The sequence below is a fragment of the Coptis chinensis genome, unplaced genomic scaffold (genome assembly GCF_015680905.1).
Source record: "Coptis chinensis isolate HL-2020 unplaced genomic scaffold, ASM1568090v1 utg279_pilon_pilon, whole genome shotgun sequence".
In the NCBI taxonomy this organism is placed as follows: Eukaryota; Viridiplantae; Streptophyta; class Magnoliopsida; order Ranunculales; family Ranunculaceae; genus Coptis; species Coptis chinensis.
This window is the reverse complement of record NW_028238138.1, coordinates 166,586-185,232: the sequence shown is the minus strand read 5'-3', so window position 1 is coordinate 185,232 and position 18,647 is coordinate 166,586. Positions and strand designations below refer to the sequence as shown.

Sequence of the window (18,647 nt, the reverse complement as noted above, 5' to 3'; positions counted from 1 at the left end):
AGCTACCCGAGTCGAGTATTGGCATGCTCAAGCTCGACTCACACATTTAGCGAGCATGCTCGAGTTCGACTCGAACTTAACTTCGAGTTTAATATGGGGCTCAAGCTCGACTTGCTCATTTGTACTAATAACTCAAGCTCAACTCGTTTTGCACTACGAGCTCGAGTTCGAGTTCGAGCTTTCGTTTGAACTTGTTTGAAAAAAAAAAAACTAGAAGTCGCAGTCACCCACTGTTTACCTTGAAGTTAAGAGGTGCAATTGTGAAAACAACACAATTTGGCATGAATTTGATGTATACAATATAATAAAACCACCACATATAAAACCTTTGATGATCTCCCTGCACACAATTTAAAAAAAAAAAAACAACAATGTACAAAAGAAAAAAGCAAACCACCATATATATTAACAAAATAAATCCTACTTCATTAAATGAATCCATCATATGTATATAAAAAGAGATAATACAATCTAAACGAATCAATAATCCTCTCTCCAAAATCTCAAGTACTAAATTCGTTAACGACATTACACAATAACAAAAGATAAAAAAAGATCCATAACCAAGCTAAACCCATTAGAACAAAAACACTTTTTACAACTTTTGATGGTTTTTGAGTTGAAGAAAGAGAATAAGTATGTTAGAAGAGAAGAGATTTGGATGTTGAGTGTAGGGTTTGATTGTACACAAATTTAGTAGTTAGGGTCAATGGGTTATGTCTTTAAGTATGTTGGGGCTTTAGGCGAGTGGGTATGGGCCAATGGGATAGATTCATGGGCTGTGGACTTGCATATATAAATGATTTGATTGTGTATGGGCTTATAAAACGAGTAGCTCACGAGCTATTCAATCTCCAGAGTAGTTTGCGAACTATTCGAGCTCGAGCTCGAACTCGAATTACTCGCCATCTAGAACGAGCTTTAAATTAAACTCAAGATTCACTCATACTTTTCTGCGGACGAGTTTGAGTCGATGACCAGCCCCACTACTCGGTCCACGCTAATATAAAAAAGAAAGGAAAATAACGGGCAGGGATAAATGAGTGAGAGAATTGGTGAAAAAATGGGTGTTCCTGTGGCGATGGAGAGAGTATCGTTGATGAGAGAATCATTACAAAAAAGCCAAACAATCACAGACAACATGGTTTCGATCCTTGGTTCCTTCGATCATCGTCTTTCTGCTCTTGAAACTGCCATGCGTCCCACTCAGGTATTTTCTACTTGGCATTCTCCCATCTCTACTACTTGTTATTTTTTACTTTATTTCACTTTATTTGTAGATAAGGACTCATTCTATTAGAAGAGCGCATGAGAATATCGATAAGACGTTGAAGGCTGCTGATGTTATTTTGGCTCAATTCGATCTCTCACGCCAGGTATTTTTTCTTTCTTCTCCTTCTTCTTCATGTCATGTTTTTCCATTATTGATATCTAAAACCATCTAGGCAGAGGCCAAAATACTAAGGGGCCCGCATGAAGACCTAGAAAGTTATCTAGAAGCAGTCGCCCAACTCAGAAGTAATATCCGTTTCTTCAGTACCAACAAAAGCTTTAAGAGCAGTGATGGCGTCCTCAACCATGCAAATAATCTGCTCACTAAGGCTATTTCAAAGCTCCAGGACGAATTTAAGCAGCTATTATCATCCTACAGGTCCAAATTTATGTGTTCAGCATTGCATGATATTCTATTTATAATTTGTGTTATCAACTTTTTATTTTATCTGAGCTGGCATCATAAGGATTGTAAATCTTTTACTTGTTCTTTTTGTGCAATGATCTAATTTAATCATGTTTATCTGAATTTCCAGCAAACCTGTGGAGCCTGATGTTCTTTTTGATTGCCTTCCCAATTCCCTGAGACCGTCGGGATCACCTGGCCAGGGCAAGAATCCATTGTCTACCAATCATCCTGACAATCAAAACAAAAGCTTAGAAACTGCTGTGTATAAGCCTCCAACTCTCATACCAGCAAGAATTCTTCCTTTGTTGCATGATTTGGCGCAGCAAATGGTCCAGGCTGGTCACCAACAACAATTGTTCAATATTTACAGGTAAAATATCTGTCTCCCTCTCTTCCATCAGCTACTGTTTCTTTTTCCTTTTTGTTTTTATATCAAAAACAAAGAGTATGTAAAGGTGAAGTTGGCTTACAATAAGAGGGGAATTTTACTAACAAGAGATGCAAGTAGGAAGTATTAAAGTATCATATGCAATTACGCAGCATAGCTTTTCCCATCTGAGAAAAAAATAAAATAGAAAAGAAAAGAAAATTTCATTAAATTAAAAAGTATATGGACCCCATTTCTTTGATCCATAAATGAGGCCACAGCAACAAGATCCTTTATGATGACATAAAAGATCCATATATTCTGCCTTAGATCTCCTTGAGCCTCTCGTGTCGTACCAAAATCTTAAAAAGGAACAACTCCTGGAGCTTTTTGTTACATGAGGAAATGCCAGAACTTCCAGTATTGGAAGAGCCCCATTCACAAACAAGAAGCAGCAATGAATTTGATAATCTACTGTTAATCCCTTCTCCTGATACAATGAAAATTGAAACACAGAAAGCATTTTTGTTAATGTCCACAGGGATGCTCGAGCTTCAGTTCTGGAGCAAAGCCTTCGAAAATTGGGTGTTGAAAAACTTGGTAAAGATGATGTGCAGAAGATGCAGTGGGAAGTTTTGGAGGCTAAGATTGGGAATTGGATTCATTTCATGCGGATTGCAGTAAGAAACAAGGATTTAATTGATTGAGATTTAATTCTCCATAAAGGTTTCCTTTTTTGTTCCAAATTTGATTGTTTTTCACACAGGTTAAACTGCTATTTGCCGGGGAGTGGAAAATATGCGATCAAATATTTGAAGGCAGTGATTCTCTTAAGGACCAGTCTTTTGCTGAAGTTACTGTAAATAGTGTAGCCATGCTTCTTAGTTTTGGAGATGCTATTGCCAAAAGCAAAAGATCGCCGGAAAAGCTTTTTGTTCTTCTCGACATGTATGAAATAATGTGTGAACTTCAGTCAGAGGTATGATTAATAGTTTCTAAGTTTTTACGATTCTGAGTAGGCATAAGTAGTAGTTTCTACTTGTTTCTTGATCAGTATATTTCTCTATTTGTCATCTAAAACTGATGAAGTGTTTAAAAAACAATTAACCGATTGTAGCTTATGCCTTTTGGTGAGTTTTAGGATATTAGCGCACTGAGGCAAAGTAACCCAAAATCCTAAAAACTTGGCTTTTTTCAAAAATATCAACTTCTTCTTCTCACATCCACCCTCAAATTTTTAAAACATGGCTGATGTTATGCTAAACTACTGGTTTTTCTTTCAATGACATTGTTTTCAAACAATAATTTTTCTTTTTTCTGATAAGAATGGTTTTTTCCTTCAAATTCTTACATAAATTGAAATTATTTAGTTTTTGGTTCTAGTAGAAAATGTGGTAAAGAAGTTTCTGTAGACTGCATTGGGTTAGGTATTGCACTATAATTCCAGCTGGACCTCCCAAAATGACTAAAATCATCTGAATTTTGAATTACTAGGGGAGTATCCATCCAGCATATAAGATGGTGCAAGAGTGAGCATCCATGTCCCAAGTTGCATAAGTGCATATGAGGAGATACAAGCATGACATTCAAAATACCCCCTTTTAGGACATGGATATATAGTAGTGAACAGAGAACACAAGTATTGAAGCTTTGTGGCCATAATTTAATAGGCAGCTTTGACAAATTGGGAGGGCATATTTAACAAAAATAGGCATGGATTTTTTTGTATATGTTATTCTTTTAAATGATTAAATCTGATATCCTGGGCAGATTCAAACAATTTTTGCAGGCAAAGCTTGCACTGAAATGCGTGAATCGGCGTTGAGTTTGACAAAGAGGTTGGCACAGACGGCCCAAGAAACCTTTGGTGATTTTGAAGAAGCAGTTGAGAAAGATGCTACAAAGACTGCAGTCCAGGATGGAACTGTACATCCTTTGACAAGCTACGTAATCAATTATGTGAAGTTTCTGTTTGAGTAAGTCTATGTGCTTAAGAGGACTACTTTTGCTACTCCTTTTCCTGTGGTGTTTAATTTTTGATTTTGATATTCAACGATGATTGCCCTTCGTTACAGTCTTGCATCCTCCTGTATTATAGTAGTAGATGGTTGTAGTTTGAAGAAACATAGACATGATTGAGGATGTATATTTTAATTGTCTGCCACATACTGCTATCTGCATCCATCGTTTAGGCTAATGGACTTCTTTTCTAACCATTCTTCATTTTATGGATGAAGAAAATAAAATGCCCATTCGTCATTTCTGTTGGGATATGGAAACTTTTGATCACAGCATGCTTTCTCTTATCTTTTATGTTTCATTTTAGTTTGTTGTCTATGGTTTATCTTACGAAAAAAAACAATGAGCAAGGCCATGACTCCATGTCATAAAAGATTTTGCTCTTTCTCTTTTTGTTATTATGTTGTTGCAGTTATTGTGTGTAATTACTTCTTGCTATACGTAGTTTGCTTGGGATGGCTTATATGACCTGACATAATCATGGACTGAAAATGTGCAGCTATCAATCTACACTGAAGCAATTATTCCAAGAGTTTGAAAAGGAAGGTGAAACTAATTCACAGTTGGCATTGGTGACAAAACGGATAATGCAAGCTCTTCAGACTAATCTTGATGGAAAATCAAAGCAGTATAGGGATCCGGCCTTGACTCAATTGTTTCTTATGAACAACATTCACTATATGGTCAGATCTGTGAGAAGGTCTGAGACAGCCACTGACAGTTGGAATTAGTAGACCAAGGATATATAATTGACTAGAGATAAAGCTTTTTTATTTTCCAGGTCAGAGGCAAAGGATTTGTTAGGAGATGATTGGGTGCAAATACATCGTAGGACAGTGCAACAACATGCAAATCAGTATAAAAGAGTCTCCTGGGGGAAGGTTTTCTTCTCCACTTTCTTCTTGATTGTTATGTATATCATTTGTCATATCTCAATGTGTGCTTAAACTGTTTTTGCTTGAGCTCTAAATTTTGTTTAAAATTCCATTCTTGGAACTTCAGACTTTTATAAAACTTTTTGCTCCGCAAGTCAAACTTGCTCGCAATTCTTTTCTAATTCTATAAATATTTGAGGGGTGAGGTTCAGCATTTGTCTATAGAACATCTTATTGCACATTAGCTGAATTTGACGAACCTGATCTAGATTCAAATTTAACTGTTAAAGCTTTATTGTGCAACATCACCTCAAGGATCCTGTGGCATAGATGTTGGATTGAATTTCACAAGGACATATTCAGTGCGTCAAGTATCAAAAACCTTAGTAAGTAGAGATAGTCTATGGGGATCATGAGCAAAAAAGGTCATTATTTGGGTATAATTAGTGATGTGAGAGACTAGATTTAGACATGGAAGAGCCTACTTCACTTGGAATAGATGGTGACAACTGTAAGAGTTATTCACTTATTTATAGGCAGGACAAAAGAAGTACTAACATCTGGGACACCTATCAATTAAGAGAACAAGAAGAGAAGGGATAGTTGTTGATTCATCTGATATGAAACTCTTCTTACTAATCACTCAGGCCTCTGGTATCTGTTGCTGTTTTGAATGTTGTCATGGTTGCTAATCTGAAACTGTTGGAAACAAATTTCAAATCCTAGGTTCTTCCATGTCAGTTTCGAAGCAAGATTAGAAAATGAAATTCTCTTGGTTGTTTTAACCCATGCATCTTCTACTGCAGATTTTGCAAACTCTTTCGGTTCAGGGCATGACTTCGTCAGGGGGTGGTAGTGGAATGGGAGGTGACGGAGGAAGTAGCAGTGGGGTTTCAAGAGCAATGGTGAAGGACAGGTCATAAATATGCACCTTTGAAATTTCTTAGTTTATACAGTTTCCTTCCGCCCCTTTAGACTGATTGAGCCCAACAGACAACAGGTGCACTTTGAATTTGAAATTTTTGTCAAGGCACAAAATGTCAGAATGAAATGATTAAATCTCCATGATGAGGAGATCATTTTCAGTAAAATTCATCCTCGATTCAATTCCATGTGGGCCTTATATAGGGATTTACAATGGCATCAAGAAAGGGGTCTCATAATTACCGACCAGTGCCCTAATATGTACTGTATATATTCTGGAACTGAAAAGAAATTTTTTTTATCTGTCAGATTCAAGGCATTCAACATGCAATTTGAGGAGCTTCATCAGAGGCAATCTCAATGGACGGTACCTGACAGTGAGCTACGAGAATCCCTACGACTAGCAGTTGCTGAAGTCCTGTTGCCTGCATACAGATCTTTTGTTAAACGTTTTGGGTGTGTTGTCTTGGATATCTGCCACGTTGTTAATCATACGGCTTTCTTTTGTGTGGCTTTAATGATTAGCTTTGAATGTTTTACAGGGCTTTAATTGAAAGTGGGAAGAATCCTCAGAAATATATTCGATACGCGCCAGAGGATCTTGACCGCATGTTGGGTGAATTTTTTGAGGGGAAAACCTGGAGTGAACCGAAGCGGTAGAATTTAAGTAGAAATTTGAAAATATTCCTGATGTGTTCATAAGCTTTTGTTTGTGATTTATATTACAATAAGAAATAATGTATATTTTTTGGGTGTAAATAATAATTTGGGTTGTCTATACCCTCCGACGCTACATGCATTGATCTCATTTTACTTTTTCGGACTTTGATACAACTTGATACACAACATCCAAGTAGCAGGCTGGCACCGGGGCCCTATGGGAGTTGAGTAGTCGATTACCCCGACGTAGGTGACTGGGCTGAGTGAAAGTTTTAAAAAACAAGGTGAATTAGAGTGTTGCTTTTTGTAGTGCCCACTTTTGAGGTATAAAGTATATATATGAATGTTCTAAGGTCATGGCCTCGTGGGATGATGGGATCTATCGATTTGTATTCAGCTCTTCAGTATTTCTCTGGTTCAATTCTGACTTTGAAGAGAGATTTCTGATCTGACATGTAAGCTGCTTTGTATTCTGTCAGTACTTAGAATAGTATGATGAAATTGACTCTATTCAAGTTGTGGAGTGAGGTAATTTAGGAAGGTTTGAGAATATTTATCTTGCAATGATTGATAGGTCTACGATTTCTGAAAACACGCATAATTGTTTTTGAATTTCGTTAAGACGAATAATACGTTAGCCGATTTGGCCGATCAGGTTTGTCATTTTAGTGGGAGTAGTGAAAACTACATATTCTGAAAGATTTCTTACTTCACGAACTTTAGTGGAATGCTCATAAGCGGCTCACTGGTCAGTTTCATACATAGTGTCTCACTAAAAGGCTACTAATGTTCGAAACGAACTTTTGAGAGACAACTTGGACTCCCAGTCCCAGGTAAAAGCTGTCTTTTAATGAAGGGTGTATGTAAGAATGATTTTTGAGTTGTTTCTTAGCAATTGGCATCACTTCAGTTTTTATCATGACACTCTCTGCTGGATAGAAGTATAGAAATGCAGATTTATATCATTATTCTTTTCTTATCTTTAATTCAGTGAATTCATGTTTATGATTATGCGTAAGATTACTGGATTTCACTGTAGATGCCATTCAACTTTTGCACAATCTGTGTAACTAATGAAAGTTATGGTTATATTATCGCTGGTTACACATTTTACAGTTGACTATTTTTAGATTCTCCTGTAAGTAACTATTGAATCTTATGGTATGCTGAGCTAATATCCGTTTGTGCTTCTCCTAGGTTGCTGACACGTGGGAATCCCTAGATGGTTGGATTGATGCTATTCGTCTTGTTTATACAATCTTTGCCAGAGGAAAGAGCGATGTTCTTGCAGGCATCATAACTGGTTGATTCTATCCTTGAATCAGCGCTGCATTGTTAAGATCTGATCCCTAGCGGCCTATACATATTGAATTTTGTTTGTTCAAAGTAGACTTTGTATATTAGTTTTTAACATTCTTGTGGTGGCATTGAGTTTACCTAGTCTTTCCCTCCGTTCTAATTGGTTTGAGCTCCTCAAGTGGTTCTCTCAGTTACGGAGTTGAAAGTTTTATTTTTCCATCTGTTTTTGTAAATGTTACGCTTAGTTCATATCTTAAAGGTACGAATAAATTGTGTCAAAGCGAGGATGTATACATAGTGATTTGATTAGTATCAGGCTCGAGTGAGTGAAGCAAACTTTGATCCAAGCCGAACTAAATGAGTAAAGCAATAGGCAACCGAATGAATAAAGGTCAGCTTAGAAAGCGAATGGTTGGTGTTGTATTATATAGTTGTTGATTTTATCTTATGGTCTAATACATTCCCTGTGATTAGACAGTTCTTACAAGTAGAAGTTTCAGTGAGTCGTTTGAACGTTTTTAAAAAGCCCTTGGGTGAGAACACGTAGCGAAAGTTGAACTCAAAAATTAGAAATTATCAATGAAATTCATTGATCTTTAAGTTTTCTAAGAAATTGGTACATTTATCGAAAACTTTGTCGATATTTGGATTTCAATTTTATTTTACTATATGATCCACACCCTCAAGCTCAAACTAAAAAACTCATGTAAAACAAATGAAAACGATGAAGTAGAGGATCGTTTAGTTCAAATAGCATATTTACAACTGTGATGCTGCTTGAAGGATCACATTATTCTTGATAACATATTATTTTTGTTTTCTGAGCGAATTATAGTTTGTGAGTTTGTGTTTCATTCTTTTCTTTGATTGATCATATGGTTTTCTATCACGATATACATAGATGATGAAAATCATTGGGTTTGAGCCTATGGGATCATCTCAGTTTTTTGTGCTCGTACATTTCTGTAGATCGTGCTTGGTTGCATGTTTAAAAAGAAAAGGTTTTCTTTATATTTTGTAGCCAAGTTCCTATTGTCTGTTTATGTATTTATTTATTTTTGAGTTTTGGTTTCATGTTCGACATATTATTTAGTTTTGAGCATGTGGGATCACCTATATGCCTGTATGTATGCTGCCTGAGGGATCATGTAACTGCGGCTCAGTAGATTCTGTTTGAGCAAGTGGAGAAGGATTTGTGGACATAGCAAATCAAGGATGTTGCAAAGGTGGTGGAATGGATCAAAGATGAGCTTTTAGATTGGGTAACCTACGAGGTTTTTATTTGTATCTGGGATATGTTTGTCTCATAAAGAGGGCTGTAATCAGGAACGCAGGTTCTTCCTTGTTATTTTGTTACTTTGATACATGATGACTTCAACACTTGTTTTTAACCCAAGTAATTGCAGTTGTAACAGTTTGAGTTTTGGAAATCTGTGCGTGGGAGAAAGAATTTTGCTTGATAGTATATGGGGGAAATTTATACAAGTTTTCGTTGGACGAAAATGGGAATATATTTGTTAATCGAGTGAGCGGAGCAAACGATCTTGCGGCATAAGGGGGCTATGCGGACAAAAATGGGAATATATTTGGTTGGTTTCTGTCTGTCTGTCTTCACATTCTCTCTCATTTTTTCTTCGCCCCAATACCCTTTCTCCTTCACCCATCTCTCTCTCCTCCGCATCACCCAACTCTCTCTCCCCCCGCAGCTCCGTTCACTCCCCACTGCCACACAGTATACTAGAATAAAAATAATTACTATTGGGCTTGGTGATCAATCTAATATACCCTGTCTGAAGCTTCATCTCACGCTCTTTTTATAACTTGAGTGCAGTGGTTTCTTTATTTTAAGTGTTTGTTGGAGTGGACGCTGAGTCACTGAGTGCCAAAAATGAGTATATTTATTACGTTTGTTGTCGTCCAACGAGTATTTTTAGTATAAATACTCTTGTTGACTTCATTAAAAAATTTAAAAGCACGAGTAGAAGTGAAGCCAGTTTCTCTGTTTTGTAAGTGACTCAAAACATAAATTTGATGTTTAGATCTAATCCCGATAGAGAGCAGCAGAAGAAGATGTCTACCAAAATCTATACGTTTGAGGATGTCTACAAGCACAACAAAACCAATGATTGCTGGCTCATAATCTCTGGAAAGGTTCTATTCTTTCTTCAATTACCATCAACTGTTAAATCTATATATTGTTTATTATTAGCTTTATTTATTTCAAGTTGATTTATAGGTGTAAGGTTTATATGACGTACATACATGCAGCTCAATATGTAGCTCCTAACCATTGGAATCAAGTCATGGATGCTAATCGTTTAATTAAGGAGTAGATCAGAATCTTCTCTAAAGTCAAATGTTTAATGATTTGAATCTGGATTTTGAGCAACATAAACGCACAAACACGAGCGTCTTTTGATTACCAACTTTTGGAATTTAACAGGTATTGTTAATAATTAAAAATCGATGGAGTTGAACATCATAGCTAGTAAAACTTGCCACCATGGATGTATGCACTTTAGATAACCTTATTTCATTAAATCATTATATCACCATCTGACTGCTAGTGCTATCATTGCAACTAGATCTGCATAGCACATTCTTATATATGGCTGCTTTACCTTTGAGGTGTACTTTGCTGACCCAAGTAGAGTTTACAAAGTAACTAAACATCTATTGGGGACGATTGAATGTAGATTCAAGTTTACGAAGAGAGGTAAACTCTATTATATACTTCTCATGAGCTTGAAAAGGCAAGCAGCCACAATTTTGATAGAAGCTACCTTTTTCATAATCATCGTCATTAAGTAATTAAACTTAAATCCAGTAAGTGTGCAACAAGATGCATCATAATCAACACCAGCTTCACCAAATGTTTAATGGTAGATTGGTGATGCACTGATGCATCTTAGAGCATTCTCTGTCCAAGGTAACTATAGTCACCTCCACCCAGGAGATGCATATGAGCTCCCAGGGCAAACTCACCTTATTCACGTAGTTTAGTAGAGTCACGTGATGTTGATGGTGATTGGTGAACCGTTTAGATCCTCTCCCACCATTTAAGTACGCTGTCCTACTATATAAATAAACATTTTAAAAAGGGGAAAAAAATAGTGAGTCACCTTGCATTGGAAATGCTCTACTAGTTAGCATCCGCACTTTCAGTTACGATTTTGGGTACAGTTTCCTTTCATTTTTAATTGGAAATTTTGGATTAGCCATGATATTATTAGTTGGATAGTAAAATCATTGTTAATTATCTATGGTAAACAAGATTTAGCCTGCAATTCTCAAACTACTTTTTCAGGTCTATGATGTAACTCCATTCATGGACGACCATCCTGGAGGTGATGAGGTTTTGCTTTATTCTACTGGTAAGGATCGTCCTTTTACCTTATTCCCCTTTTCACAGATAATCATATCTATTTCTTGAATGAGTGGGTGATGGTGCTGACAGGTTTTAGACCCGGGTTTGTGGTGATACTCGTACAATTTACCAACTTAACTGGCAGGTGCTTTTAACTAATTATAGGATATGGATTCATAATACCTGTTTGAACAAATGCAGGAAAAGATGCGACGAATGATTTTGAAGATGTTGGTCATTCTACTTCGGCAAGAGAGATGATGGAGGAATACTACATTGGTGAAATTGGTCCTTCAACTGTTCCCAAAGTCTATTCTTTTGAGGATGTCTCCCAGCACAACAAGACCAGGGATGGCTGGCTCATAATCTCCGGGAAGGTTCTATTTTAAGTATTTTATTACTTTCTTTCCCGATTTAACATCCAGTGTTGTATGATTGTATCTCTCTATTTTATGTTTTGCTAATTTGAAGATTTCATATATACATGGTTTAGGTTTGTATGACGTACTTCCTTGCTACTTAGTACATTAATTAGAATCATAAGCCGCTCCCAACTATTGGATAGAAACCACTATAAGGATTTTTGTTCTGATATAAAATAATTTCAAAACCCTGCTTGCTGATCCCTAAATGAAAGTGGAAGATCACCGATGAAGAAAGGTCAAAGTCTTATGAAAACTTCTTTATGTGGTTGAGAAAGCAAGAAGCCACAATTTTGATAGAAGAGCTACCTTTTCATAACCACCGCCCTTAGTAGTTTATCTTAAAATCGAGTAAGTTTGCAACTAGATGCATCATAAACACCAGCTTCAGCAAATGTCTAGTGGTAGATTGGTGACGTGTCTTAGAGCATTCTCAATGTAAGGTAGCTATAGTCACCTTCACATAGGAGCCACCCAGGACAAACTCACCTGATGTAGTTCAGTAGAGTCACATTGTGGTGGTTGGTGAACTATTTAGTTCTCTCCCTCAATGGGAAGTGGCTTATTCAGCACTATATCACAATTAATTAATTCTCAGGCATAGCTGTTCACAAAACGTGGCATGGGACATCTGTTGGCGGCAGGAGTCTTACATCCAAGCGAGAGGCCAGACCAATCCCATTTATCCTGGTTTGATCTGAACGGATCTTGTTGTTCCCTTCAACAATTTAGTCAATTATATAAACATTTGGAAACAGGAAAATAAAATAGTGAGACAGCATGAGAGATTCCTTACGTGATTCCCAACTAGGTGACTTCATATTGCTACGCAAAAGTTTATCTTGTACTTTTCATCGCGAAGTCTTTTTTTTTCTTTTTAGCAACAAAGAGGACTTATTTTGTTCACCAACTGATTAGTTACTTATTTTATATATATCTGCAACTGATTAGTTACTATCTGATTATCTGGTAAACTTCACTTAATCAAGTAGGCTGTACAAATAAATAACAAAACATTTATTTCTAGACAATTGGATGAAGACTCAAGTTAACAAAGAAAGATCTGTTCTTGATCACTAATCTAGACTGCGTCTACTTTTTTACTAATTCAGTTTTGGATGTGCTGAAGAACCACACTTTTGATAATGAACAAGTTAAAATTGTTGACCAAATGAGCTTGTACAGGACATGAAAATGGACTCTGGCTTGGGCTTGTATTTATAGCCCGGGAATAAGGTGGAAGTAGGATTTTCTTTTGCTTCCACCTAAAAAGACCCTACAAAAAGGAATCTCCACCTAAAAAGAGTATTTACAGATAGTTTAGTCTGTTTGTGGATGTGCTTGCAGGCATAGATGGTCCAGTTTGAGGCAAATAAATGGTCTATGCAGCAGTACGCAATTTAGGACTCCCCCCTCCCACACACACACATACCCAACCCAACAACAATGGGGAAATAAATTGGAGTAGAGAAAACTTTTGAGAAGAGAATAGATTTCCATTGGTGGGAGATGATCTTCTTCTTTTTTCTCTCTCTTTTTCTCAACTACTATATACTCCCACATCTATGATACCCAATATATAAATTGTACTTCTCGATCTACTTCTTCAGGTCTACGATGTAACCCCATTCATGGACGATCACCCCGGAGGTGACGAGGTCTTGCTTTCGGCTACTGGTAAGCATCATTGTCTTTTCTGTGTTTTACTTACTTTCAAGTTGTTCCCCTCTTCATGGGTAAATAACATATACTAACGGAGTGGGTAATGATGCTGGTGGGTTTCACACTCGCGTCTGTGGTGATAACTCCTACCAATATTACCAACTTGAGTCCCAGACACATGTAGGTGTTCTTAGGACATGGATTCATGAAACCTATTTGTAAACATGCAGGAAAAGATGCAACGAATGATTTTGAAGATGTGGGTCACAGTGATTATGCGAGAGACATGATGGATAAATACTATATTGGTGAAATTGATCCTTCAACTGTTCCTCTGAAGCGAACTTATGCTCCACTTCCGCAGCCTCATGGAGAGGCGCCTGAAGCATTTGGGAGGAAGTTCAGAAGATGGCTAAGATTTGAGAATGTAGAAAAGATTGAGGATCCTCGTAAAGAGGTGTCTAATACAGCAATTAAAAGTCGGTTGAAGATGGATGAAGACCAAACTGATAGTGCTCATACAAAAGTGGTTATTGCAACGGAGAAGAAACAGGAATTGGAGAAAGTGATTGAAACTGCCAGAGTTGTGGATGTTTTGGAAGAAGGGGCCAATGGCAACTCAAACTCAATTGAATTGTTATTAGATGAGCTGGGAAGAAAGAAGATCAGACAATATTCACATAAGGATCTTACGAGCATTACTGAAAATTTCAGCAATCAAATAGGTTCTGGTGCGTATGGAGATGTCTTTAAAGGTAAATTACCTATTGGCGTGCAAGTAGCCGTGAAAAAACTAAAAGACAACACAATGAATGTCATGGAATTCACATTCATGGCTGAAGTGAGAACAATGAGTAGCACTTTGCATCGACACTTGGTTATACTTTATGGCTACTGCTTTGAGGTCAATATGAAAGCACTTGTCTATGAATACTTGGAGAATGGATCTTTCGATAAGGTTTTATATGAGAACCACCTTAATTTACCATGGGAGAAATTGTATGAGATTGCAATTGGGACGGCAAAAGGGCTTTCTTATTTGCACGAGGGTTGCGTGCATGAAATAGTTCACTATGACGTAAAGCCTGGTAATGTGCTCCTTGACTCAAAACTTTGTCCTAAAGTTGCAGATTTTGGAATGGCCAAGGTTTCTCAAAGAGATTTAAGTCATATATCTCTGATAGAGTTTAGAGGGACCCGCAGCTATGCTGCCCCAGAAATGTGGATGCAAATGCCAGTAACTTCGAAAAGTGATATTTATAGCTTTGGAATGATGTTGTTTGAAGTTTTGGGAAGGAAGAAGAATCTTGATGGCGAAAATTGGTTACCTGGACAAGTTTGGGAAAAGTTCAAGAAAGGGCAACTAGATGAAATTATGGATGAATGTGGCATCGCTGAGAAGGATAAAACAAAGGCAAAGACATTAGCTACAATGGCGTTATGGTGTACGCAATACAGGCCTAATGACAGACCAACGATGAGCGTTGTGGTGCAGGTACTTATGGGGAACATACAACTTCCGTCACCTCCTGATCCGTTATATCCATATAGTGGTTCTTCAAGCGGAAGCACATGGGGAGGTGGATCCACCCAAATTAGTGGACCTCCAACAACACCGATTTCTACGACCACATCAATTTAAATGTAAGCTAATGGGATTTTCCATAATGAAATGAAGCGTTGGAGCAAGTTTTTCGTAGTGGTAATGGGCATTGGATGGCTCAGGCAGCATGGCGAGAACTTAAATGAAAACAACCTTGATGAATGTCATCTCCACGTGGAGGGGCCGAGGGGAATAAACTTTGGAGCAGATTGTCTAGGTAAGTATGGATCAACACCTGCTATTTGCCAATGATGATAAGATGTAGTCGAACTGAGAAGCCTAGCTTGTTGCACCGAATTGAAAATCAGCACAAATTTTACTTCGGATTTGTCAGTGCTATAATCCTCTGCATGTAATCTTCCTTGTAACATTTTGTAATCTCTTTATTCTTTATCAATTAATTAACTTTTTAGTCTTAAAAAAACAAGATAGATCATAGATCAAAATTCAGATGCGACAAATGCCTTCAACATAGTTTCAGCTCAAATGAATTTAACAATTGTTTTCTACACAAAAAATGAAAAGTCAAATTTCTGTGAGCAAAGTTAAGTTTTACCCAAAAATACTTGATTGAAAGTTTCAATTATGAAATTCTTGATTTGAATAAGGCTATGAATTTAGATCTGAATGGTTGCCATTAGCAACATACTTCTGATGTATGTATTTTTGTATGCCAACCAACGCCAAATAATGAATTTCTTTCCAAGTTTCACCTGCCAGCAAGCGGCACCAAGAGAAGAACTTAATTTTCTGAGGGAACAGGATTTGATTGATGAAGCACAAGCGAAATGGGAAAGATGGACTGCTGTAAGTTGTAAGTTTGCAACCCACCACATGTGTGGTTGATAATTATTCCCGCAGTTAATCGTTCTCTCTTGATAATACACGGTTAGTCCATCAACAAAGTAAGTAAATGTTGTAGTTGCAAAATAGACCATTGCAAATGATTAATTGGTTACAGATAATAAAAATTTGTAGGTACTACCAAAGATTAATTAGTCAGATCATTAAATTTTTTTGGTAACTACCAAAGATTTTTTTTTTTTTTTATTGGCAAGTTTGTTTTTCAATAACCGGTCATCCCTAAAGAGATGATTGTGTACCAAATTTGGTAAAGATATCCCTATATAGATGAAAGGCCATATACCATTGGATCCAACGATCACGAAAATTAATGCTCAAAAATTAAAAAAAAAATGTGAATTTTTTTTTTTTTTTTTTTTGATTGGCAAAGTTTGTTTTTCAATAATCGGATGTCGATCCCTATATAGGGATATCATCAGAAGTTAACCAACTCATTTCACCAACAAAAAAAAAAAATGCTAATTTCGTCAAAGTATTGACAATTGAGGTGGTTTTAAAGTGTCCACCACGTGATATGTGTTGGCTTTGAATCTTGAAAGAACCAGGCGAGAGCGTGATTCTTAGATCCCGTTGGTCAAACCATTTGTTTTGTTTTGTATATGTTGGACGTCATCTCCTTGCAACAACCAGCACTTTTTTATTCTTATTTTCTACCGCCATATTTGTTTCCATTATTGTCCTCATCTTTTTTTTGTCGACTAAAATAGTTAGTTAGTTAAATCATGTAACTCAGGAAAGGGCACTAGGGAGAATTTACAACACTGAATTTAAGTCCAGCGCTCCACCTAAAAAGGCCACACGCCCTCGTGACTGAAACTGTAAATTTAGCAAAATATGGGGGTTTTGAGTTTCCATATATAGTCAGGAGAAGAGTCTTGTATATAATTGCTTCGGTGTCTTTTATGTTTAGTTTGAGAAAAAGGAGTCGATCGATTGGAAGTGTTTATTATTAGAGTTTCTCTCGTAAGTGATTCAAAGTAATTATTGTTTTCATCAATAACAGATTGATATATATATATATATTGGATTAATTGTTTTTTGGTTTATTTGAGTAGCAAAAACATGTCTTCAGATCCCAAAATCCATTCCTTTGAGGATGTCTCCGAGCACAACCAGACCAAGGATTGCTGGCTCATAATCTCCGGAAAGGTTCACTTTTTAACTCTCTTTTCCAAACGTTGAATGATTGAATCCGAAATTTGATCACCAACTGATTAGTTACTATCTGATTATCTGGTACACTTCACTTAATCAAGTAGGCTCTAGAAATAAATAGGATGAAGACTCAAGTTAACAAAGAAAGATCTGTTCTTGATCACTAATCTAGATTGCGTCTACGTTTTATGAACAAGTTAAAATTGTTGACCAAATGAGCTTGTACAGGACATGAAAATGGACTCTGGCTTGGGCTTGTATTTATAGCCTGGGAATAAGGTGGAACTGTGGAAGTATGATTTTCTTTTGCTTCCACCTAAAAGGACCCTACAAAAAGGAACCTCCATGAAAATGGACTATTGGCAGATAGTTTAGTCTGTTTGTGGATGTGCTTGCAGGCATAGATGGTCCAGTTTGAGGCAAATAAATGGGAGGTTGTCTACCCCGAGGATGTCCTCATAGGGATGAGGTCTGCGACCGTTGGATGTGTGATCCAACGGTCTGGACATGCAACATCCTCTCATCATCTCTCTCATTCTTTTTGTTCTTGATTTTCAGCCTGTTGGATCACACATCCAACAGGCCGTGGACCCTCATCCCGGTAGCTGGAGCCAATAAATGGTCTATGCAGCAGTACGCAATTTAGGACTTCCCCCTCCCACAAACACACACACACACCCACACACATGACACACCCAACCCAACAACAATGGGGAAATAAATTGGAGTAGAGAAAACTTTTTAGAAGAGAATAGATTTTCATTGGTGGGAGACGATCTTCTTCTTTTTTCTCTCCTTTTCTCAACTACTACATACTCCCACATCTATGATACCCAATATCTAAATTGTGCTTCTCGATCTACTTCTTCAGGTCTACGATGTAACCCCATTCATGGATGATCACCCCGGAGGTGACGAGGTCTTGCTTTCGGCTACTGGTAAGCATCAATTGTCTTTTCTGTGTTTCACTTACTTTCAAGTTGTTCCCCTCTTCATGGGTAAATAATATATACCAACGGAGTGGGTAATGATGCTGGTGGGTTTCACACTCGCGTCTGTGGTGATAACTCCTACCAATATTACCAACTTGAGTCCCAGACAACACATGTAGCTGTTCTTAGGACATGGATTCATGAAACCTATTTGTAAACATGCAGGAAAAGATGCAACGAATGATTTTGAAGATGTGGGTCACAGTGATTCTGCGAGAGACATGATGGATAAATACTATATTGGTGTAATTGATCCGTCAACTGTTCCTCTGAAGCGAACTTATGCTCCACCTCAGCAAGTACACCACACCCAAGAAAAAACTTCCGACTTTCTGATAAAGATTTTGCAGTTCTTGGTACCGCTTGTGATATTGGGCTTAGCCTTTGCTGTCCGACACATCACCAAAAAAGAGGATTAGCGAAAGGGTTGCTAGAAGATGCACAAGTAAATCAGTAGCTTGCATTGTCAGAGTTGCTCCAAAACAATATATTTGTCGCTTATTACATTTTCCAAATCCTCCATCATGTTGTGTGTCTAGTAGAATTTCAATCTACAAAGTATTTTTTTTTAGAGTCTATTGGTGTCGATGTGTTTCTGTTAGCTTCAGCAAATATTTATGTATCCTTGAACACACTAATAATTATGTTCGATAATGAAAAAGACCTGGAACAATTCATGCCTTTAAATGTTTTACTTTCAGCAGGAAGGATAACTTTAAGTGGCTATTTGGGTTTTTTACTGTGATTTTATGCAGGT

General features: G+C 37.1%; 3 protein-coding genes across 3 annotated transcripts; all 3 read left to right on the top strand.

Annotated features, from left to right (window-relative positions):
• The first annotated feature begins 856 nt into the window (after nt 1-856).
• Nucleotides 857-6,659, top strand: LOC147473321 (exocyst complex component EXO70A1-like). Its single transcript, XM_086587612.1, has 12 exons — nt 857-1,210; nt 1,281-1,376; nt 1,446-1,651; nt 1,809-2,051; nt 2,590-2,728; nt 2,815-3,027; nt 3,819-4,024; nt 4,567-4,767; nt 4,849-4,948; nt 5,749-5,858; nt 6,176-6,322; nt 6,409-6,659. Exons 1-12 carry the CDS (start codon nt 1,040-1,042, stop codon nt 6,524-6,526), a joined length of 1,950 nt encoding a protein of 649 aa, XP_086443738.1. The 5' UTR covers nt 857-1,039; the 3' UTR covers nt 6,527-6,659.
• A 2,920-nt stretch (nt 6,660-9,579) lies between these two features.
• On the top strand, nt 9,580-15,215 carry LOC147473320 (rust resistance kinase Lr10-like). Its single transcript, XM_086587611.1, has 5 exons — nt 9,580-9,976; nt 11,133-11,199; nt 11,394-11,569; nt 13,225-13,291; nt 13,507-15,215. Exons 1-5 carry the CDS (start codon nt 9,857-9,859, stop codon nt 14,916-14,918), a joined length of 1,842 nt encoding a protein of 613 aa, XP_086443737.1. The 5' UTR covers nt 9,580-9,856; the 3' UTR covers nt 14,919-15,215.
• A 1,265-nt stretch (nt 15,216-16,480) lies between these two features.
• LOC147473319 (cytochrome b5) lies at nt 16,481-18,577 on the top strand. Its single transcript, XM_086587607.1, has 4 exons — nt 16,481-16,706; nt 16,799-16,892; nt 17,770-17,836; nt 18,056-18,577. Exons 2-4 carry the CDS (start codon nt 16,806-16,808, stop codon nt 18,307-18,309), a joined length of 408 nt encoding a protein of 135 aa, XP_086443733.1. The 5' UTR covers nt 16,481-16,706; nt 16,799-16,805; the 3' UTR covers nt 18,310-18,577.
• Nucleotides 18,578-18,647: the final 70 nt, after the last annotated feature.

Coding starts and splice junctions, on each gene's coding strand:
- LOC147473321 (XM_086587612.1), top strand. CDS start 1,040: ATGAGTGAGAGAATTGGTGAAAAAATGGGTGTTCCTGTGGCGATGGAG. Junction 1,211..1,280: donor CTGCCATGCGTCCCACTCAG/GTATTTTCTACT, acceptor CTTTATTTGTAG/ATAAGGACTCATTCTATTAG. Junction 4,768..4,848: donor ATGGTCAGATCTGTGAGAAG/GTCTGAGACAGC, acceptor TTTATTTTCCAG/GTCAGAGGCAAAGGATTTGT.
- LOC147473320 (XM_086587611.1), top strand. CDS start 9,857: ATGTTTAGATCTAATCCCGATAGAGAGCAGCAGAAGAAGATGTCTACC. Junction 11,570..13,224: donor GGCTCATAATCTCCGGGAAG/GTTCTATTTTAA, acceptor CTACTTCTTCAG/GTCTACGATGTAACCCCATT. Junction 13,292..13,506: donor GGTCTTGCTTTCGGCTACTG/GTAAGCATCATT, acceptor GTAAACATGCAG/GAAAAGATGCAACGAATGAT.
- LOC147473319 (XM_086587607.1), top strand. CDS start 16,806: ATGTCTTCAGATCCCAAAATCCATTCCTTTGAGGATGTCTCCGAGCAC. Junction 16,893..17,769: donor GGCTCATAATCTCCGGAAAG/GTTCACTTTTTA, acceptor CTACTTCTTCAG/GTCTACGATGTAACCCCATT. Junction 17,837..18,055: donor GGTCTTGCTTTCGGCTACTG/GTAAGCATCAAT, acceptor GTAAACATGCAG/GAAAAGATGCAACGAATGAT.